This window comes from Pipistrellus hanaki (assembly GCF_964339955.1).
Source record: "Pipistrellus hanaki genome assembly, chromosome: 11".
Taxonomy (NCBI): Eukaryota; Metazoa; Chordata; class Mammalia; order Chiroptera; family Vespertilionidae; genus Pipistrellus; species Pipistrellus hanaki.
The window spans coordinates 54,338,299-54,361,232 of NC_140513.1; the positions used below are offsets into that span (position 1 = coordinate 54,338,299).

The window sequence follows — 22,934 nt, forward strand, 5'->3', positions numbered from 1 at the left end:
TTTTATTGAGTGTTTACTATGTGCCAATTCTGATTTGAACATGTTACTTATATTAACTCATATCCTATTTGTCCACAGAGCAACCATATGACATTACCAGCCACCGTTAGGTCGGGATGACTGTTGAGGCCCTAGAGAGGGCTTTTTGTTTTCTTAAAAGTTGACTTCTTTTGCTGTGACCAGAAAGTAATGCCCAGCAGTCCAATTTATGGCTGTCGGTTGAAAGCTGGTAAGAGAAGCATTAAAGGAGCAGTTATGGATCCATCCCCTTGTGCAGGGTAAAGTGGAGGTTATGGATGTGGAAAAAGTAGGAGACATCATCGAGGTCCTAGGCCCCTAGGAAAGGAAATTTAGAAATGGAACTGGGAAAAGGTAGCAAACAATGTCGAGGTCCTACCCAACCAGAAAGCATGAGTAAATGGAAAGGGGACTTCTTTCTCTGGTTTTATAAGGGAAGCTTTTACTCTTTCTGGCAACAAACCTATAGAAGGTCTCCATTAGACCCAGGGCTACAGCCTGAACCCACTGGAGAAGAAACTCCCTCCACTACTTCTTTGTTTTACTTGCTGCTTTGTTCTGGTTCTATGGCTATCAGAGTTTTCTAAAATAACCCAATTTTTAACTATTCTTCTGAGGTTACCATAAGTAACCTCTAATTTATCAAACCTGAGTTCTAATGTTTGGTTTGGAAAGGATCATCGCCATCCCCATAATGACGCGTCCAAAACCTGAGGATACTTCTTTTACAGGATCAGTTTATATAGAATTAACCATTAAGTTGGTTGTTGGAATAGGAATTTGATCTAAAAGTTGAAAAGAGATGAGACAAGGAAGAGAGAGGAGGCCATCTCACTCTCCATTTTATCCACAGTAACCATACTTCTTTCCCTCATTCTAAAGTCTCTGAAGAAAGACCCAGCTGATATTCTCTGATATCGTGGACAGTCTGAGAACACCTTGTTTCCTCTCTTTGGAAGATGTCACACAGAGAGCATCACGTGTCCTGCCAGGGTGACTCACATTCATAGTCATGGTCAGAGTCCCCCATCCAGACCTGCTATCTTCTCCCATTGGAGAGTGCCTTCAATCCTAGTATCATTCTTCAGGGAACTGCCTGTATAATAATTCAAGTAGAAGCTTGACCTCTGCTTTGTAGGAATTAACTGGGGTGAACCTTAAATTTGGTACCACAAAGATCTTCCCAAAATGGTGCTCAGATGTATCTCAAGTCATTCATGGGGACTATATTGCATGCCTCCAAAAAGGAAAGTTAATTAGACACAGTGCCATGAAAATAGACAGTTGTCGGGATTCAGGGAAGTTAAGCCTACAGGCAACATCGGGTGGTTAGTTATAGACTAAGTGGGGGGGAGGGGAGGGAAGGTGAAGAGAGAATGCTGGGATCCTCTCAGAGTTGTCTGACATGGTATTTACCTTTGAATTGCTCTCCAGGGGTCTTCAAACTACGGCCCGGGCCCCCGGGCCACATGCAGCCCCCAGGGGAGTCTGATCCTGCCCGCCAGGTTTTTTGGGCAGTGAGCGCAGCCAAGGTGTTACAGTAGGAATTAGTAGTTCATATAGTCCGGCCCTCCAGCTCTCTGAGGGACCGTGATCTGGCCCCCACTTTAAAAAGTTTGAGGACCCCTGACAGTGTCTCTTTCCATATTTCTTCTAAGTGACTGGCATCAGCACCTCATGTTCCAGGAGGCAACTTCAGTCTACACATTTGTCCTTTTGTAATATGTCCATCCTTATTATCCTTTCCCACATATAAATGGAAACATAATGAACTTGTTATGCAACAGATCTAAGCAATAGTAACAGTTTAAGTATGTATGCACTAAAATGTTTTCCCTATACTAGTCCTTCCTTCTTCTAACCTGACTCTCCACAAATACTTTGGTGAATGCAATCTGAAAACAAACAAAAAAAAAGTGTATAATTTTGTGTTTATAAAATGAAATCATATGCCATGTTCCAAAAAGGACTACAAATTACCACTTTAAATATGCTAATTTGGGGGAGGGAGGCAAGGGGATTTCTTTAAGACAAGGATTAAAAATAGTGAAAAGTCTGAAATGCTGATTTAAGAAAAGATACTGCTAAACTGGAGCCAATTCAAAGAAATGGACTAAAAATAATAAAAGGCCTCAAGGAATGAATATTTTCAAAATTGAGAGAATTTAAGAGTCTAACATGACAAACTACAACCAGTCCTACAAATACCTCTGGGGAATTGGATTCCAAAAGTCCGCATTGTTCAAAGGGGAAAAAAGTAAGAGCTCTGAAAGAAAAGCTACCCAAAGAAGAAAAAAATGAATTTTTAAATGAAATGTTTTAAATGTTTTTACTTAGACCAACTTCAGATGCCTGGAGACATTTAAAAAAAACTAGCCAGGCAAAACATTTGTTTTCACATAACAAGCTTATCGAGTAAGGAGGGTAGGGTCAATGATTTATTATATCATGCATTTTGAATCTCTGATGTCTGGACCTGAATAAACACATTGGAATGGTCTGGAGCTGTTTAATATACCTGTTACCAGTGTTCACTTAGTAGACCCAAATTAGGACACCCCCAAAGCCTGAATAAACTAGAGAATTCCATATTATTTCACAGGGTCGCAAATCTGTAAAGATGTTATTTTATTGAGTGTGAACCTGATCCATAGTCGAGTGTTAAAGTGGCTAATGATTAATTTTCATGGGCACTTATTTTCCTTCAACATATTAGTTTCCAAAAGTATTGAAAGTTTAGAAGGAAAGGAAGGAAAATTTGTGAACCTCTGATACCAGGAGAAAATAAAGCAGAAGGACTTTTTCATATGTCTTGTAGACATGAAAATGGAGTGTCCCAGAGAAGTCTGTGGGCATCTTATAAAAAGGAGGATGACTGAGCCAAGAATGACTGGCACCATCCTCCAAAATCGACCCCATTTTCTGTTTCTTTGCACTCATAGTGATGTGTTAGAGATTTAAATATTATGTTCTTGAAATATAATAGAGTTGTCTACACACAGACTGTCTAGACAGGGCAGGGACTATGTCTGTTTAATTTCATTTTACATAGCAGCTAGCAGTCTTGCACAAATAAATGCTTTTGATGATGATGTTGATGTTAGCATAAGCAGGTGGCCAAAATTTGGGGGGTGGGGGTGGGGATAAAGCTTGATACCTTAACATTAGTGCTTTATAGAGCATGCATGCACTGAGTGTTACATAAAATTTACAAATGTCTGGCTATTTATTGAATAATAAATTATTTCAGCACATTTTATGTTTCTTAATAGTGCCCTGTTAAATTTGTTTACATGGAGGAGGAAATATCAATCTGCCTATTCAGAAAATAGGCAAGAATCCCTACTCAATTTTCCTAGTGTCTGAAATGAAAAATATTCTTGTAAATCTGCATTTTAGAAAAAGTAGAAAAAAACACTTAGATGCTCCATTAAGATTTTCTAAGATTTCTTGATTAGAAAGCTCTCAAGATTCAGATTTTCCTGCAAGATTCAAGGAAAACAGAATTATACAATGGAAACCATGACTTGTGTTTTATTTATTCAATGTGTTCATTGTTTGTTTTCAAAAACAAGTATTTGAGTCCTTGTATATAATAGCAAGCCAAGCAGCCACAGATCCCTGTCCTCCTTAGCTTATGCTTTAGTGGAAGGAGACAGATGATTTTTTTAAAAGAGAGAGAGAAAGAGAGAGAGAGAGAGAGAGAGAGAGAGAGAGAGAGAGAGAGAGAGAGAGAGAGAGAATTATAAGTAAATTATATGGTGTCCTTGAGGGTGATTAAGTGTTATGGAAAAAAAATAAAAGTTTAGAGGATAATAAAGAATCAGGAGTGGGAGTGGTGTTGCAATTTTTCGTGGGGCAGTCAGGGCAGGTCTCATTGAGGAGGTGATGGTTGAGCAAAGACTTGATGGAGGTGAGGCCATTAGCCTCTTGGATTCTGAGCAAAAGAAATCCCAGGCAGAAGGAAAAGATAATGGATGTGTCCTAAAGTGAGTATACTCCTGGAATGTTTAAGAAGTAGCTGGGAAGCCAGCGTGGCTGAAGCCAAGTGAATGAAGAAGACAATAGGCGGGAATGGGGCCAGGTCTTTACCTCTACTGGAGATGAAGGTTTTGGCTTTTCATCTGAGTGAACTAGAGAGCATTACTGATTTATAAGAGAAAGGTGACAAGATCTCTTCCTGCTTTAATTAGATCATCCTGCTGCCTTGTTGACAGAAGTCTATAGGAGAGCAAGGGCAGGAGAAGGAGGATCAGTTAGGAGACTGTTGTAATAATGCTGGCAAGACATGACAGTGGCTTGGACTAGATTATGGTCAGGTTCGGCAAAGTTCTGCATATAAAGCCTACTACCTTTCCTGGTGGATTGAACATAGAAGGCAAGGATCACTCTATGGCAGTGGTTTTCAAAGTGTGGACCCCAAACCAGCAACATCAGTAACATCTGAAAACTTGTTACAAATTCGAATTCTTGGATCTTTCGCCATGTCTACAGAAACTGGACCTGGGGCCACAACAATCTTGTATTTTTAACAGGCCCTCCAGGTGATTCTGATGCACGCACAAGTGTGAGGACCCCTGCTTTAAGAATTGGGGCCTGAAAGATAGGGTTGGCATTGACTGTGTTGGTGAAGATGGCAGAGGGAACAGATCTGGGTTGAGGGAGAGGAGCAGAGGTTCAGATTTGGACAGGATGAGTGTGTGATGTCTTAGATATCCAGATGGTGAGGCAGCAGTTGTGTATATGAATCTGTAGCTCAGGATAGAGTCTGAGTTGGAAATAAAAACGGAAATATCACTTATGTTTGTAGGAACAAAACATTACATCAGTGAATATTGACTCTTCACTGATTTTGTCTTCACTTTGAATAAAAGAAGCAGAAAGACAAGTAATAAAGACCAAAATATATAAAAGATATAGCTACCATCTATCTATTCCAGTGTGCTAAGAGCTTTGAGAGCTTTAGGGAGTCTATATTCTAGAGCCCTCTTCTATTTATTGCAGAGGAACCTTTTATGGTAACCTTTTTTCTATTTTGCTGTCCATACATTGAGGTTCCTAATACTTTGAAGGTAAAATTTAGAATTAATAAGATTTGATAAAGTCACCAAATAGCTGATAAATTTCTACACATGTTTACATCATAAAGTGGCAATCCAGACTTGCCGAAGGTACAGGCCTCACTAAATTATTCTAATTTTATTTTCTTTCACAGTAACTTCTATGGAGGGAGAGTTATTAAGATAGGGAGAAAGATAGAATTTAGAAGAACAGTTGCAAGATATGGAAATGCACTGAGAAGGACATATTCTTCAGTCTACATGTGGTTACCTAATATATCATTCCCAGTGTTTTCTTAATACTATCATATATTAATATTGACTACAAATAAGACTGTAGAATCAGAATATGACATTTATACCAAGACACTGATAATAATTTCAATGAAATGGCAAAATTAGCAGAAAAGGCAAACCACTGAATATTTCAGAAGAAAGGTAAAACAGAGGGATGTCCCTCAGGAAGCAGAATGGCTTTTTTAAAAAGGATTTCTTCTGACTGGAATTTATATTTTGTATATTTTTTCAAAATCATTTAAAAGGCCTTTCAGATGCTGCCACCTTAGCTGCTGAGATATAATCTTTTGCATTTCACCCTGTGAGTCCCCTTTTTGTCCCACGGTGTAATCTGATCCACCTGTCACCATCAGGGGACATCTGGGATCCATCTTATCTTTCCCACTAGCTAGCTGATTAACCAGAAAATGTTTTGAATTGGACTCTTATATGGCAGGACTCCATGGACTTTATGAATTATAATAGAAACATATAAAAGGCCAGATTTTATTTTTGTGCTTTTAAAGAAGAAAACTCTTAACACTGTTAGGACTGAATGCTTAAAAATTGGAGAGAAAAAATATATTGTATTAAATGGCAAAATACAGTAATTCATTGGATTATCTGACTATTTTTAATAAAATACATTTTTTCAGAGTGAGAAAGTCCTAGCTCAGTAGCCTGACCCAGAGTTGCCAATCCACAGATATATTACTGTTAGTTGAAATAAACAGAAGGCCAATGAACATAATTTTGCTCTCTCTTGCTTTATTTCTGCTGGATGGTACATCTGGAGATATATGAGAGGCTGGAAGGTGGGGTCTTTAGTTCAGTGCATCCTTCCCAGAGCATGTTTTGTGCCAGGTCCTTGTGCAGGGGGGGTGTGGGTGGGGGAAGTCAAATAGCCATTCGACTTCCAGAGATTTTAATTGTCTTCATCATTGTTACCTACTAGAGACCCATTGCATGAAGATTCATGCAAGAATAGGCATTCCTTCCCCTGGCTTTGCTCCAGGCCACCTGGGAGCCTACAAGTCCTCACTCCTGGCTGAGTGCTGCTCCTGTAGCTCCCTCCACCCCTGCCCTCTCCCTCATAGCAGGCATCCCACCCTGCCTGGCTGCTCCATGACTGCATATGTAAATTAACCCACCATCTTTGCTGGGTTAATTTCCATATTCACTCCTGATTGGCTGATGGGTGTTGTGGAGGTATGGTCAATTTGCATATTTTCCTTTTATTAGTATAGATGAGCCAAGTTCAGTGCCTAAACATATACATAATTATTTATTTGTTTTAATTATCCAAATTGAAAACTCTTGATTTCCTACCACTAAGGTTTTATTGGAACAGAAATCTCACATTGTATATATTCCGTACTTTCTACATTCAGTATACCCTAAGGGAAACCAGCTGTCTTGGTCAGAACTGATGACTTGTATGATCATAAAGCATCTCTTCAGAAGCTGACATTTCAAAAGTGATGCCCAGGATAAGGTGCTAAATATTTTTCAAAGCAGTTAGAACATCAGTTTCTAAATCTGACTTTTAGGAGGATAAGGAAGCACAGTGGTTTCATGGACTACATTATAATTTAAAACTTTGTATGTGGTGAATCTGTACAAAGAAATTCTGCTGTGATTATATCTGTGGGACAAGAGTCTGTGATGACTGCTTGGGTTTCCACTTCTGCAGCTGGGAGATCCCAGAGGCATCGGGAGTTCAGCGAGTGTCTTGAACTATGCTTGGGATGTTTTGGATTCAACAAAAGAAACTTTTGCCAAACCCTTCTTTCCTTAATTTTTAAACGTGTATTTCAAGGGAAATTTGATTCATATGTTTCTAATTCATTTACACTTAAATCATCAAAATGTTATTTTGTAAGAGCCACTTGATGTCCAAGAAGCTTTCTAAACCTGTTTTATAAGTCTTCTCAAGTCCTTTTTCTTAAAACAGGAAGTAGCATTTTGCCAAGTACAAATAAACTCAAACATTAAAAAGGTTCAAGTTCAGTTTCTAACTCTGAACTCCAGGCTTTAAGTGCATTCTCAAATTAGCAAAATATAGTTACCCCCCCCCCCCCCCATGAAAAAAAAAAAGGTTAGAAGGAAAGGCGGTAGTGATAAAAATTAAGTAAAGTTATTCACATAAATTATTCTCAGAGATGTATCTTCAGTTGTGAAAGTTCATAAAACCTATAAAAACAGGTTATGGCTAATAGTTGAATAGGTGCAGGTGAGTTTTGAACAGGAGTAATTGTCTGCTTGTTGGTTCTCTGTGATGTGTCTAACCAAGTTTACTGCTCTGTCACAGAGAAGAAAACCTAAAAGTTCAATTATTTTAATTTCACTTTTTACTAATTTTACCTTTGAGTCTTATGTATTTTAGTCTGAAGACTCACATATTTTGTTGAACAAAAAGGGCTCATGAGAGACACTATGGGTGTTTTATGTCTGCACTAAGATGATGTAACATCAAATTAAAAATGTAATTGATACTGTTTTCTTGGAATTGGATAAATGCAGAAAATTCTCTGTGCATACCAAGACATCTATTAATTAGAGATTGTCCATATTACTGTAATGCAGAGGTAATTCAGCCTAACCCAGAATTCCCTGTAGTTGGTTCACTTTTATTTATAGATAAAGAAGGCAAAGGTAATTATGAGAGGGGCTGGGGTCCATTCTAAACAATTTCCTCTATGTTATGTTTTATTGGGGCATTTCAGTATTTCTTCTGTGCTATAGAGTAGTCAAGAGATTCTTGGGATGAAAGGTAATATGCAACTGAAAACACTTTATTTAAACACTAGAGGCCTGATGCACAATTCTTGCAAGGGCCTTGTCCCCCCACCGCCATGGTGGCTGCCTCTGCCTCAGCCCCCACCTGCTGCGGCTTTGCCTAGAAGGAAGGATGTCTGGGAGGATGTCTGGTCTAATTAGCATATTACACTTTTATTATTTTAGATTATTAATTAAACTATCAGTTCCCCTTGGAAGCTCTCATGCAATGGCCACCAGGGAAACTTGCCGACTGTATGAAGTTGGTTTTATTAAACTTGCGAAGCAAGGGGTCCCTGCAGTGTCTCAGATGAAAATTTGGGGACAAGGACGGTAGAGTTTGGGGGCTGTAGTTAATCATAGGATTCCTTTAGGACAGAAGCTAATAAGTGATGTTTAGGCAGAGACTGGTAGGATTTGTCATCTAGGAAAGTTGCATTCTTGTTGTTGGAACATAAATCCAAAGAGTTAATGTTAAATCCTTTTGTTTGTACTTTTATCTTGGAACACATAGTCTGAAAAGAGCTGGTATTGAAACACTAAAGTTCAGCTAGTTGTGTTACCTGTCGTACAAAATACCTGTGTTGTGACTCAGAGCATAGTTATGCAGGTTGTGGTTTTCATTTTATTTCTCACAACAAACAAGTAAATATCACACAATGTGTAACACACATTTATCTTTTTTAAACTTTTAATATGTAGATCATCCTGTATGAAATTAATAAGTAATGAATTTTAATTTTACTTTTTTCAGGCAATATTCAAAATCATATATGCCTTGTTGGGTATCTATATCTATATTTATATTTATATCTATATCTATATCTGTTTCTATATCTATGATTAAGAAATTCTCCTTTAATACTATGTATTAACTCTGAGAATTTATGTAATATTAGCAATAATATGCCTTTGAGAGTTTATATTATATTTTGATCTATTTTTGTTATGCCCCCCTCTTGTCAAAAAAAATTATGCTTCCCCAAATATTACAGCCTACTATGCTATTTAAATACCACTAAAATGTGTTTAAGTGTCAAAAATCCCATTTTATAGATTAATGCGAATCTCAGAATGCTTATTTAAATGTGAAGAGTTTTTCAGAGAAAGAAAACTTGTGTAAAAGAACTCTCAAAAATGATAAAGAGCACATGCTCATTCTGTATTTCAGATACAAACTGGGATAAAAGCCTTTCCACAGATGGATAGTCTGTGTAGTTCATCCTAATCTGAACACAAGGTGAAAAAAAATGGAGCTATCAAAAATCCTGTACAAGAGATAGCCAACATTTGCCTTAAAGTTAAATCATAGTTGCTTTCAAGTTTATAATTTACTAGATAATAGGGATTGCTATAGTTTTACATTTTAAAATGCCCTTTATAAAATGTATATTGAAACATTCTTGTTTTCCTCTGGTCTTTGCCAGCATTATTTAATACTCAAATTCAGAAAAATCTCATTCTCCAACTCTTTCTCTTCAGTGGCTTCATTAAATAGTATTAGCTACCATGTACTGTCTTCCTTGTGCCAGTACTTGGCCAATATGAGCTCATGAAATGCTCACAATGAATGACCTTGAGAAGTGAGTGCTATTGTTGCCTCTGCTCTGAACACAAGGAAACCTAGACTCAGACAGTCCCATGCTATGTAGCCACATTCTCATCTGAAGAGGCAATCTGTACCTTTCCACTCTGCCATGCTGTCTTAAGCTAAAGGAATCCATGTATACATGCTAGTTTCGCTTTTTTGTCCACCATGTTCAACTGTAGATACTGTGCACCCTAAGTTTTAGAAAGAAAAAACAAAAAACTCATGAACAACCCACAAAAATTTTTGAGTGAAATTATAACTTTTTGCTGTTTTTGAGCTAAAATATTGTCATAGCTCTTGATATCAAGAGATGCTTTCAGCTAACTCTCTGATTTTACTAAATCCTAGCTAAGTTATAAGGAAATAAAAATGATATTGTAAGATAGAAGAATCCATGGGACCACTAAACATCTTTCCGAAAATGTTTCAAGGTGGTTACTTTCCCAACTAATATCAATCAGATCTATTTCAAGCTGGCTTCTTTCCCATTTAACTTCAGTCAGAAAATGTATTTCAATCTGATTGTTTTCTCAAATCTCCACATTCTTAGGGTCAAATAATCATATGACCTTTTGGATGATATAACCAGAATATTTGCTTTGTTTTCTAAGACTTTGAAAGACCACATGTGTGCCTTTCTCAGCCTGTACTTGTCCTTTTCCTCTGTCTTCTCCAGGACTGCCCACCAGAAGCAGGCGATTTCCGAGCTCAGCAATGCTCAGCTCATAATGATGTCAAGCACCATGGCGAGTTTTATGAGTGGCTTCCTGTGTCTAACGACCCTGACAACCCGTGTTCACTCAAGTGCCAGGCCAAAGGCACAGACCTGGTTGTTGAACTCGCACCTAAGGTCTTAGATGGGACTCGTTGCTACACAGACACTCTGGATATGTGCATCAATGGTTTATGCCAAGTAAGTACTGGCTTCTTTTCATTCTTTTTCTAGAGGGTTTTAGTGTCTTCATGTAAATACCTTTTCTATCGCCCTGCTATCTGGATCACTCAGAGCTGCTTTTTTATTGCCTTTATAAAGACTGACAGATTTGAAAATTGAGGTTTAATTTCAGTTAAACTACCAGTGTATTTTGTGTTCAGAAAACATAGGCTAGAATTTTGTTTTTTATTTCCTTGAGTTTCACTTGAATATGGAAGAATAGAAATTCTTTAGTATTGTATATCATTTTTGGACTAGACTCTGAAATTGTCTCTACTTTGGTTGTCCCTAAAATATGTTTCATGTATGAGTATTTGGAGGCATCTATTTTCATTGACTTAGAGCACATGTGTCAAACACAAGGCCCGTGGGCCAAATCCAGCCCGCCAGGCCTTGCAATGTGGCCCGCACCGCGCTGTCATCACTGCACTCCGCTGTCAGTTTATGACATTGTCAGTTTATGACTGTTCAGTAAACCATTCGGCCCGCGATTTAGGCTGGATTTTAGATTTTGGCCCCTTCTCTGATTGAGTTCGACACCCCTAACTTAGAGCTTCAGAATAATGCAGATGAAGTAGACTCTATAATCTCCAAAATGTAGAAAACCTTGTTTCTTTATTGTAACTGTAAATTTGTTGAAAATTCAGGCAAACTGTCCTGAAGAGCTTGGCAGTGTCAGCTAGGTCAGATGTCATCCAGGTAAATCTTTAAAACAGTATGGCAAAGGAGTTTGATTTCTGATATCGATGTGTCAATGTCTACTTTAGGAGGGGAGTTAGGCAGGTGAAGGAGAGTTAGTATGATTGCCATCTTGATTTTAAAAGTTGACTCTTCGGATTAGGATGGCCAGCCTACTTTTTGGACAAAGCAGTTGCTGTATTGTCTTGTGTGATATATATACTTCACTATACAGTTTCATATCTCATAACATAGACATTTTGAGAACCTTTATCTCTCTCTCCCAGGAAGACATGGGTGGGATTTTTTACTCTTCAGAATCTCTAATATCACAAGTAGCAATACAAGAATTAACATAAAATATGTCTCCTTAGTCATTTGTTGTTTCAAATTCACAGGTTTATTTAAAACTTAAATCTATATTCAGATACAAAAGGAATAACTGTAGTGTGAATTACTACAAGAGATGTGGAGTGGCCTGCAAGGTATCATGTCCATGGGAGGGAAATAGACAGCCCAAACCTTCATGAGGTCTAGAATCCTGAGACAGAGACATGTTGGCATATCTAAACACTTCTCAGGAGATGGGGGTGTTGTTTATATATTTGAACTTTTCTTTATATACAAGAAATATGTAAAATTCAGATATAAATTTGAATATAGAACCTTACTATTTTAAAGCTAAGAAAAGCCTGTAAGTTTATCTAATGTAAAAGGCAATATATTTGAACATCATTTCTTATATTTGGTGTTTGCTTCCTTCTCTAGAATTCTCAATGTTATTTAAATGAAATTATCCTAATAGAAGAGTAATATGCAAATTGACCATCACTCCAACACATAAGATGGCTGCTCCCATGTGTACATAAGATGGCCTCCACAAGATGGCCAGTAGGGGAGGGCAGTTGGGAGGGAACAGGTCTGCAAGGGAGGGCAGTTATGGGCAATCGGGCCAGGAGGGGAGGGCAGTTGGAGGTGATGGAGCCTATAGGGGAGGGCAGTTAGGGGTGATCAGGCCAGCAGAGGAGGGAAGATGAGGGCAAACGGCCTGCTGGGGAGCGCAGTTAGTGGCAATCAGGTTGGCAGGGGAGCAGTTAAGAATCAATCAGGCTGGCAGGGGAGTGTTTAGGGGTGATCAGGCTGGCAGGCAGAGGCAGTTAGGGGCAATTAAGAAGGTAGGCAGGTGAGCAGTTGGGGGCCAGTAGTCCTGGATTGTGAGAGGGATATCCGACTGCCTGTTTAGGGCAGTAGGATCTCAGTAGGATCGGGCCTAAATGGGCAGTTGGACATCCCTAGAGGGGTCCCAGATTGGAGAGGGTGCAAGCTTGGCTGAGGGACAATCCCCTTCTGCCCCTGTGCATGAATCTCATGCACCGGCCTCTAGTGTAGTCCATAAAAACTTTGAGAATAATGGAGAATTGAAAAGCATATAGAAAAGGAGCTATGTTGTAGGGAATGGCAAATAAAATAGTAATAATTCCTTATGTATGTATATTGTTTGAATAAATCAAGACAGATTCCAATTTTGTAAATAAAAAAAATGAGGACAAGAGAAGTTGTATGATTTTCTGAAAGTTACATAGTTGGGCATGGCAGAAATGGGACTAAATGTTAAAGTTGTTTGAGCTATATTATGCTGAAGAATTAACCAAAATAAACAAGACAGGTCAGTAAACTAGGTTTCATTTGTTTCTGTTTGCCTGGGAGTTCAACGAGGTATGTCTTTCCCCTAGTCCAGTGTTTCCCAAAGTGTGGTACGCATACCCCCAGGGGTACGGGAAGAGTTTGGTGGGGGTACGTGTTGCACTGGAGTTTGGTGGGGATATGCACTGCACCGTGCTTAGCTGCGCCTAATTCTACGTTCTCATGAGTACGAGGGGTACTCAGCATCACGAAAATTATAGAAGGGGTACACATATGTCAAAAGTTTGGGAAACACTGCGCCTAGTCTAATCCTGCCAGCTCGCTTCGTTAACCTTGGCAACTGAAAGGAAATCTTATATCAGCAGCAAAAAGAATGAATTTTATATATAGTAAATATGAAATGATAGTGCTGGACTTTTGGTTATAAATATAAGCATACCTCCTTAACTTAGATTCTTATGAGTGTGACTTGTTAGATTTAGAGGAGAATGTAAACTATACAATAACTGTAAAGAATTGTGACATACATAGTATTTATATTCAGTTATCATTATTGTCTTCACTTGTCTTATTAGAGGCGATGAATGGTGATAGAAAACACAGGTTTCATTGAATCACTAACAAGCCTCTTGGCTAGGGATCAGGGTGTCCCCAGGTACACCGGGAGAGGAGAGTTGGGGAGGAAATCGAGGATGCACACAGGACTCTCATACAGTGTGCGGGCAGGAAAGAGTGCTAGTAGAGAAAAGACATACTCATAGCTCAGCTTTAGAAAAATTGATATAGCTGCGTTTATGGGAATGCTTGAAATGGAAGGCCCTGGAGGACAAGTGAGCAGCTAAAAAGGATGCTCTGAGCAGCCGAGGTGAAAGCAGGCAGGAGCCTCAGCCAGGGCAGTGACAGCAGGTGCAGAGAGGAAACTAAGTCTCAGGCCAGGAAGGCGTTTGCCTTTTGATCATAGCTAGGGTGGAGGGTACAAAGCAATACATAAAATCAATCATGCTCAGGGGATTAAAAATTACAACTGATATGAATTGGTAACGGACACAATTTTTAATCCTTGCTCCCATTACCATAATAGTCTTGTGTTTTCATTTTTAAAACATACTTGAATTCTATAAAGTGAAGGAATAGAAAACAGCAAGATGATTGTGGAATAAAGGTAGAATTTTGAGGTAGAATACTGCTACCTCAAAAGAATTTTAAAATGTCCTTTATTTAAATGTTATCTGTTTATTGGTAATTATATGTTCAGGCTTTGGTAAGAATTATTTAGAAAAAGCCATATTTTCATATTTTTAAACACTCAAAAATCGTAATTCTGACTTAAATATGCAGTTTTTATAAACAGCTTTTCCTAGTTCCCTGAAAAATTCATTTCCCTGAGCTATTTTTCCATCTCTTCCGTTTCTACCCCATTTTTTTGCTCTTTCTGGTTTTATTTTAGTCTTATAATTTTTTGTATATTGCCTCAGACATTTTTAAGGAGTATACAACACAGTTTTTCTTTTATAAATAATAAGTGATTGAACACACTCATAAATTAGCACAGATGAAACTTATGGGAAAATTATACTAGGCTGTTTGTTTGTTTTGATTCTTTATAAGAGTATAATAACTATGGAAAACAGTTGACCTGTTGACTTTGATAGTAGTACTTGAAGAATACCATGGTAAAATACATGTAAAATACATGTAAAATACATTAATAAATAAATAAACAAACAAATAAAGCACATGTGTTTGTGTGAACAAAATCTGGAGGAAGATATTCCTGAGTGTTAGTAATTACTTCAGAGGCATTTGATATCTTACATTTCTTCATTTTAATACTGTTTCCATTTTTTTTAGGCTAAGTAGATAAAAATTATAAACTGTAAAGAAGCAAGCATTTAGCTTTGTACATAGTCTGACATTGATAGAAAATGACAGCATAATTGTAGATATCTTTCATTTATAAGCACCAATTATTTCAATTATACCTGTTTAATACTCAACTGAGAACCACTTTTTCAAAATTGGGCTTTTAACACAACCAAAACTATGGAATCTTAGCCTTTTTGACACGTTAGCAGTGATCAGATATAGTTATTTCACAGAGAAGAAATTGAGGCGAAGAGATACCCAGGGTCATGAATGAGTGTATTACTTATATTTGTTGTGAATATGCTTCAGGAACATTATAGAATCATTCTAATTTATAATTTATACCTTATTTATTATTTTTTTTTTTTTTAGAAAATCATATTAGACAGTAAAATACCTCCCATTTTGTTTTTATTGACATATCCTATATAGTAAAAGCGTACTATGCTAAGGGTCTGACCTATTGGTTGACCGTTTGGTCAACCCCTTGACCAGTTGCTATGACGCACACTGACCGCCAAGGGGCACACCCAACGACCGGTAGGTTAGCTTGCTGCTGGTGTCCAGCCGATTGGGAGTGGGAAAAACGGCCGAAATCGGCACCTATCGTGGCCAGGCCAAGGGACACCAACCGTGCACAAATTTCGTGCACCTAGCCTTTAGTAACATTATATTAGTTTCAGATGTACAACATAATGATTCAATAAATGTACCCATTGCAAAATGATCACCACAATAAATCTAGTTAATTCATCACCACACATAGTTGCACATTTGTTTTTCTTGTAATGAGAATTTTAAGATCTACTCTCTGAGCAACGTTTAAAATATGATCAAGTATTGTTAGCTATAATCATCATGCTATACATTACATCCTCAGAATTTACATATTTTGTAAGTAGAAGTGTGTTCTTTTTGACCACCTTTATCCATTTTTGCCCCACCCCCACCCACCTCTAGCAGCCTCCATACTGTTTTCCATAGTGGTTGCATTAATTTACATTCCACAAATAGTGCACAAGCATTCCCTTTGCTCCACATCTTTGCTAATACTTACTTCTTGTGTTGAGCACATTTTTATGTACATGTTTGCCATTTGCATGTTTTCTTTGGAAAAATGTCTGTGCAGCTCCTCTGCTCTTTTTTCAATCATATTGTTTGTTTGCTATTGATTTGTATGAATTCTTGATATATTTTGAATATTTACCTTTATCAAATATATGATTTGCAAATATTACCTCCCATTCTGTAGGTTTCCTTTTCATTTTATTGATGGTTTCCTTTGCTGTGCAGAATCTCTTAAGTTTGAAATAGCCCCGCTTGTTTATTTTTGCTTTCATTGCCTTTGCTTTTAGTGTCAAATCCAAAATATCATCACCAAGACCAATGAGCTATTTCCCTATGTTTTTTTTTTTTTTTTTTTTTGTTTTTTTTTTTTTTTTTTTTTTTTTTTTTTTTTTTTTTTATAGTTTATGGTTTTAGGTCTTACATTCAAGTATTTTATCCATTTTGATTTTATTTTTGTCTATGGTGTAAGACACGGTCTAGTTTTATTCTTTTGCATGTGGCTGTCCAATTTTCCCAACCCCATTTATTGAAGAGACAATCCTCTCCACATTATATATTAGTGCCTCTTCTGTTGTAAATTAGTTGACTGTATTTATGTAGGTTTATTTATGGGTTCTCTATTTTGTTCCATTGATCTATATGTTTTTATGCCAGTATTTTGCTTTGTATTATTATTGCTTGGTAATATAGTTTGAAATCAGGGAATATGCTGCCTCAAGGTTTATTCTTCTTTCTCAAGATTGCTTTGGCTATTCAGGATCTTTTCTGGTTCCATACAAATGTTAGGCTTGTTTGTTCTATTTTTGTGAAAACCTCTATTTTAATTTTGATAGGGATTGTATTGAATCGTAGATCACTTTAGGTAGTATGGACATTTTAACAATATTAATTCTTTCAATCTATGAGCACAATATATCTTTCCCATTCATTTGTTCCTTCTTTGAGTATTTTGAGTAAGGTCTTTCCAGTGTACAGGATTTTCACCTCTTTAGGTATATATTTTTTCTAGGTATTTTATTCTTTTTGATGCTGTTGTAAATGGGATTGTTTTATTATTTATCTCTTTCTGGTAGTTTGTTATTAGTGTATAGATTTTTCTATATTAATTTTGTATTCTGCAACTTTACTGGATTCATTTATTAGTTCTAACAGTTTTTGCTGGAGTCTTTAGAATTTTCTATATATAATATGTCATTGGCAAACAATGATATCCTTCTTCCTTTTAGATTTGGATACATTTTAATTTATTTTTCTTGCCTAATTGCTCTAGTTAGAACTTCCAATAACATGTTAAATATAAGTGGCAAGAATGTGCATCCTTGTCTATTTCCTGATCTTAGAGGAAATGCTTTCTGCTTTTCACCATTAAGTATGACATTAGCTGTGGGCTTGTCATCTATGGCCTTTATTTATGTTGGGGTATATTTCCTCTTTACCCACTTAGTTGAGCATTTTTATCATAAATGTATGTTGAATTTTGTAAATGCTTTTTCTGCATCTATTGTGATGCTCATAAGATATTTATCTTTCATTTTGTTAATGTGGTATATCTCATTGATTGATTTGTGGATGCTGAAACATCTCTGTATCCCTGTAATAAATCCCACTTGATCATGATGTATGATCCTTTTAATTGTATTGTTAAATTCAGTTTATTATTTCACTGTCAACTTTTCATGTACCGTATTTTCCTGCGTATAAGACGACTTTTGAAACGAAAAAAAGTCAACCGAAAATCAGGGGCAAAAGACCAAAATTGCACAAAAATTACCTGCAGATTTTGACGGCAAAGTAAGTCTTCTCTTTGAAGTGGGGGGTAGTCTTATACAGCAAATATAGGCCTAAACTGTAAAATGTTTTAACTGTAAAATTAGGGGGTCGTCTTATATGCCGGAAAATACGGTATGTTCATCAGAGTTATTGGCCTGTAATTTTCTTTTCTTGCAGCATTTTTGTCTGGTTTGGGTATCAGAGTAATCTCGCCCTATAAAATGAGTTTGGAAGTGTTCCCTTGTCTGTTTTTTGGAAGAGTTGGAGAAGGGTTGATATTAATTCTCCTTTAAATGATTGGTAGAATTCACTAGTGAAACTGTCTGGTCCTGGACTTTTGTTTTTGGGGACAAATAGCTTCCAATTTGAGTGACTACCATATCTGGGACCTCTACAAACATTTTTTCTAATACTTACAACTCTCACTTATTAGGCAACATTATCCTCATCTCAGAGATGGAGAACTGAAGCTCAGACAGATTATAGGACTTGCCCAGAGACACCAAGTTCTGTCTGATTCCAAAGCTTCTATTCCTCCTACTGAGGCTGGATGGACAGAGTAGTGTTTGGTGTTGAGTAGTGGTCCCCAAACATGTCTGCATACCACCTGGAGAACTGTTAAAACTTTACCCCATTCCCCAGAAATCAGATTCATTAGTTCTGTGTTTTTCCAACACTTACCTTATGACCCTTCTGTATGGCCCAATTCATGAACCACTTATAGATTAAAAGGCAGACAGGATTTAAAGCCAAATGACACAGATTGGAATCTGGCTGCTCTTTAATAATCTGTCATCTTGACCAAGTTACTTAACCTTCCTAAATTCTGTTTTTCAATCTCTGAAAAATGAGACTGTTTTATAAACTATAAAGCAGCAAAAGAGATAATCATATGCAAATGCTTTAAAAAAAAAAACTGTAGTAAAGTGTTGTGCACATATAAGAAAGGCCTGAACATTTTGAGTTCCAAAATATATTAAAGTAGTGGTTCCCAGTGTGGGATTTCATAACCCTGTAACAATTCAAAAAAGTTTATAGAATGAGATAAAGTTACCAACTTATTCCAAGTAAGGACATTGGAAAATAAAAAGACCTTCTACCAAGTACTTTCACCATCATCATTTTGTTATTGAAATGTTGACAAGAAAGTAGTGAGAGCCTGATTGCAGCATAAAGAACAATTCTTTACATTGGATATAGTCTGCCTAATAAGAAAGTTGCTACGCTGTACTTATTTACTTTTCCCCCCAGAGCACAGAAATTGTCACTAATCGTGTTTCCCAGCATTTGGAAAGCAGTACCTTTGTGATCATCTAGTCCAGCCACAGGAAATATTGCTGTACCAGGTTGTGCCATTTTCCCAGACTTTGCACCTAGTTAACGGCAGACTCAAGGTCAGAGGATGTCAATGTTCATCAACACTTTTTAACTCTGCCCCTACATTATTTCTTCAGCGGTGCCCATGGGATGAAATTTTGCCCAGCTTTAACTCTGTCATTTACATATAAAAACAATAGGTTTGGTGAATATATCTTTTCAAAGTGAATTCTCTCCTTTCTCTCCCTCTTAGGATCTGCTCATTGTTCCCAGAAGATTGTTGTATTGGTTTCTTTCCCCATCACTAGCAACTCAGACTAAAACACTGGGATTTTTATTTGCTTACTAGAGGCCTGGTGCATGACATTTGTGCACAGGGGCAGAGGGGGTGTCCCTCAACCCAGCCTCTGCCCTCTCACAGTCTGGGACCCCTTAGGAGATGTCCAACAGGGAGCATGCCTAAGCCAGCAGTTGAACATCTCTCCAGGAGTCCTTAGCACTGCCACAGAAGTGGCTTCTGACTGAACAGCACTCTCCCTATGGGAACGCACTGACCCCAGGGGGTAGCTCCTGCATTGAGCACCTGCTCCCTGGTGGTCAGTGTGTCACAGCGACCCATTGTTTGGCCAATTTGCATATTAGCTTTTTATTATATAGGATTATGTTGTCTAGAGTAGGGAAGGTTGGAGACTAGGTAGAGTGAGGGAAGCATTATGCATAGTTAGGAGCAAAGGCTCTATAGCAACACTACCTGTTTGGAACCTAAGCACCACCACTCATCGATAGGTGACTTTGAGCAAGGTTGTAGGCATCAGTCCCCTTGTCTTCAAAAGGTGGTTAATATTTGTAACTACCTGAGGATTCATGTGAGGGTTAGGTAACCAAATGCATTAAATTGCTTACTATGAGCTTGATAAATACTAGCTTGTAGTAATAGTAGTACCCAAATTACTTCTTCTCTTTGTTCCTCTTTATGGCCTTTTTGAGTGAGTGGTTTAATGTGGTTATACATTCAAAAGTGGATATTGGCTTCTCAATGAATGAACAGACCTTCTGTTAATTTCCTATTGAAACCTTCCTTTGCTAATAGCTCTATGATGTATCTTTATTAACCCCTGATCCAGATTAGAATTGCATCCTGTAGAGTTAATGAGCCATCACAAGTAGGATCAGTTCTATTAGTACTGCTGCTATTCATTTATTTTCATTATCCAAATTGCCCCATTTATATTTGTTGTAAAGCACAAAGCTGGTTTCTGTCTTATATGTATATGGGTAGAGAGAGAAAAGCATACATTTATAGATAGAACATGTGCTGCTGTTAAAAGTAATTTTGAGATTACTTTGAAGCCAAAATACAGAATAGTGTGTTTTATTTTTATAATTAATGAAACTCATCAATTGATAGCTAATATACATTGATGAAAAAGACCAAGTAAAATTATAAACCAGCTGTTTTTTAATGAATCTGCATATTTGTAATATTACTTACTGCTATTTCAGAAAATAAGACATTTCAAAAAAAAGGAAAAGTAGAATTCCTTTCAAGTAATTATGTAATATTGTTTTTAAATGAATAATACAATAAAGTAATAAGCAATAAATTGGATCGTGGAGTTTTGATGTTAGTACTGTGGAAACATTAAAATGAACCATACTTCTAACAAAGAAGGTCTTTCCATTTTTAATAATTTCTGTGGTGAGTAGCTTGAAAGGAATTGAATGGAATGATTATTTCTCCATCTCTGTCTGTGACTTAAGTCACTAGTATCAAATGTCTACCAGTTATTCTAAAGGTGGTGATGTCAGAAACAAGGAGTTGGCCATTTTTCCTCCTGTGTTTTGTAATCTAATTCCACATGGAAGTCTGTGTTGCTTAAAAGATTTAATGCACAGTCTTTCTTTTTTCCCCTCTTTGCCTGATACTGTAAAGATGAAATGAAGTACAGTTGAATTTTGGCAAGTTAGTTTCTAAACATTGTTTATTCTCTCAACAATCTGTTATGTGTTGGATACTGAGGATACAAAGTCAAATAAGATCTCTTCCGTCAGGAATCATACCTTTATTATGAACGAATGAATGAATGAATTCATTCATTCATTTAGTTAAAAAATATTTACTTAGGGATTAGCAGTGTACTAGATACTTACACTACAAGAGTGAAGAGAAAAATGCACAGTCCCTACCCTCTCAGAACTTAACCTCTGAGGGAATACCTGGCAAATATAAAGGAAAGTATACTATCTTCATTAAACTACATTTCCTCACCCTAATAAATCAAGTACACAGTGTAGTCACTATACTGTATTCTCCTTACTGTAAACAGGGTGTTTGTTTTTTTTCTAAAATACAGATTTACCTTATGTCTTATCTGCTTGAATCATTCGCGTCACCCTCTTTTGGTTCAGGGTAAAGAAAACCCACATTTCTTTATATGTGGGATGACTTAAAACAACAGACATGTATTCTCTCACATTCTGGGGGTTACATGTACAAAATCAGTGTGTCTTCAGAGCCATGCTTCCTCTGGGACTCTCACTAAACACTTTCTTTGCCTTGTTTTAGCTTCTAGTTGGAAGCATCAGTCTCTACTTCATCTTCACATGGCCAGCTTCTCTCTGTGTCTGCATTTCTGTGTCTTTACATGACACTTTCCTGCCAGTGTCTCTCTTTTCTCTTGTTATAAGAAAACAGAGGTATTGCATTAGAGTCCATTCTAACTAAGTAAAACCTCATCTTAACTTGATTATGTCTACAAAGACCCTCTTTCCAAATGAGATCATATTCACAGGTACAGTGGGTTAGAATTTCAACATACCTTTTTGGGAGACACAGTTCAACCCACAATAGTATGCATCCCTGTTTATTTGCATATAGTACAAACATGTATATATTTATATTTCAATATATATATATTTCAATATATATATATATACCCTGTTTCCCCAAAAATAAGACAGTGTCTTATATTATTTTTTTCTCCCAGAGTTGCACTAGGTCTTATTTTCGGGGGATGTCTTATCTTTCCATGCGCTAGGTCTTATTTTCGGAGGATGTCTTATTTTCGGGGAAACACAGTAGTTGTGTGTAGGAATCACAGTGGGAGAAAGTTAGAATGTGTTAAGTCATAGGACAGTTTAACTAAAACCTGGAGTCAAAAATGTTCAGAGAAAGAGAAAGCTGGAAAAACCCAATAGTTCATGAAATTGAAGAAGAAAGTGAAGAGAGAGAAGTTGTCAGGGCCCATATTATGAGAAGATAGTAAGAGGGTTGGTGACTTATAATATTTATTGAGGTCAAAAGAGTGCTGTAGAAATAATTCAAGAAGTTGAATCTAGTAAAACCATTGAATTATATACTTTAAATGCATATAGTGTATAGCATATGAATTTTATTTCAAGAAAGTTGTCTTTTAAATGAAGTACAAACTCTGTGAACTAAATTAAAGACTGTGTTAGCTCTAAGAATGGCCTGATCTCACCCTTTGACAAACTTAATGTGACTAACCCATTAGTCTAGTTGAATGTTCCCTTCATTTATTATGTTCTAAGAAGTCATTTCTGAGCCTAAGTATCTGTATGATTAAAAGCAATTGGAAACCAGCACACAATAGATCTTCAATGAATATATGCTGAATGGATGGATAGTGCTATCAGGCGGGAAATTGAACATGTCTCATTTTCTTTTTGTTTAAGGAAAATAAGTTTGAGTTTGAGAGGTCTTTTCCCAAGTATAGTAAATGCTCAATAAAGCATTATTTATTTAGCCACAATATATATTAACTCTGCACTTCATTCATTGAGTGATTTCACAGAAGACTTTTAAAATAGAAAAGGGAATTTGAAATATTGCAATTTAATGTTATCATTTTATGTTTGAGATATTTGAAGCCAAGATAGTTTTAGTCAATTTTTAAAATAGGGCAGCCACATG

The 22,934-nt window shown here is 36.9% G+C and overlaps 1 protein-coding gene across 1 annotated transcript in view; it reads left to right on the forward strand.

Annotated features, from left to right (window-relative positions):
- The window catches only part of ADAMTSL1 (ADAMTS like 1), a 385,178-nt gene that overhangs the window by 77,138 nt on the left and 285,106 nt on the right, over window positions 1-22,934 (forward strand). Inside the window, exon 4 of the mRNA XM_084898074.1 lies at window positions 10,400-10,636. Within this exon, the coding sequence (XP_084754200.1) occupies window positions 10,400-10,636 (237 nt within the window). The remainder of the gene's footprint in view (window positions 1-10,399; window positions 10,637-22,934) is intronic.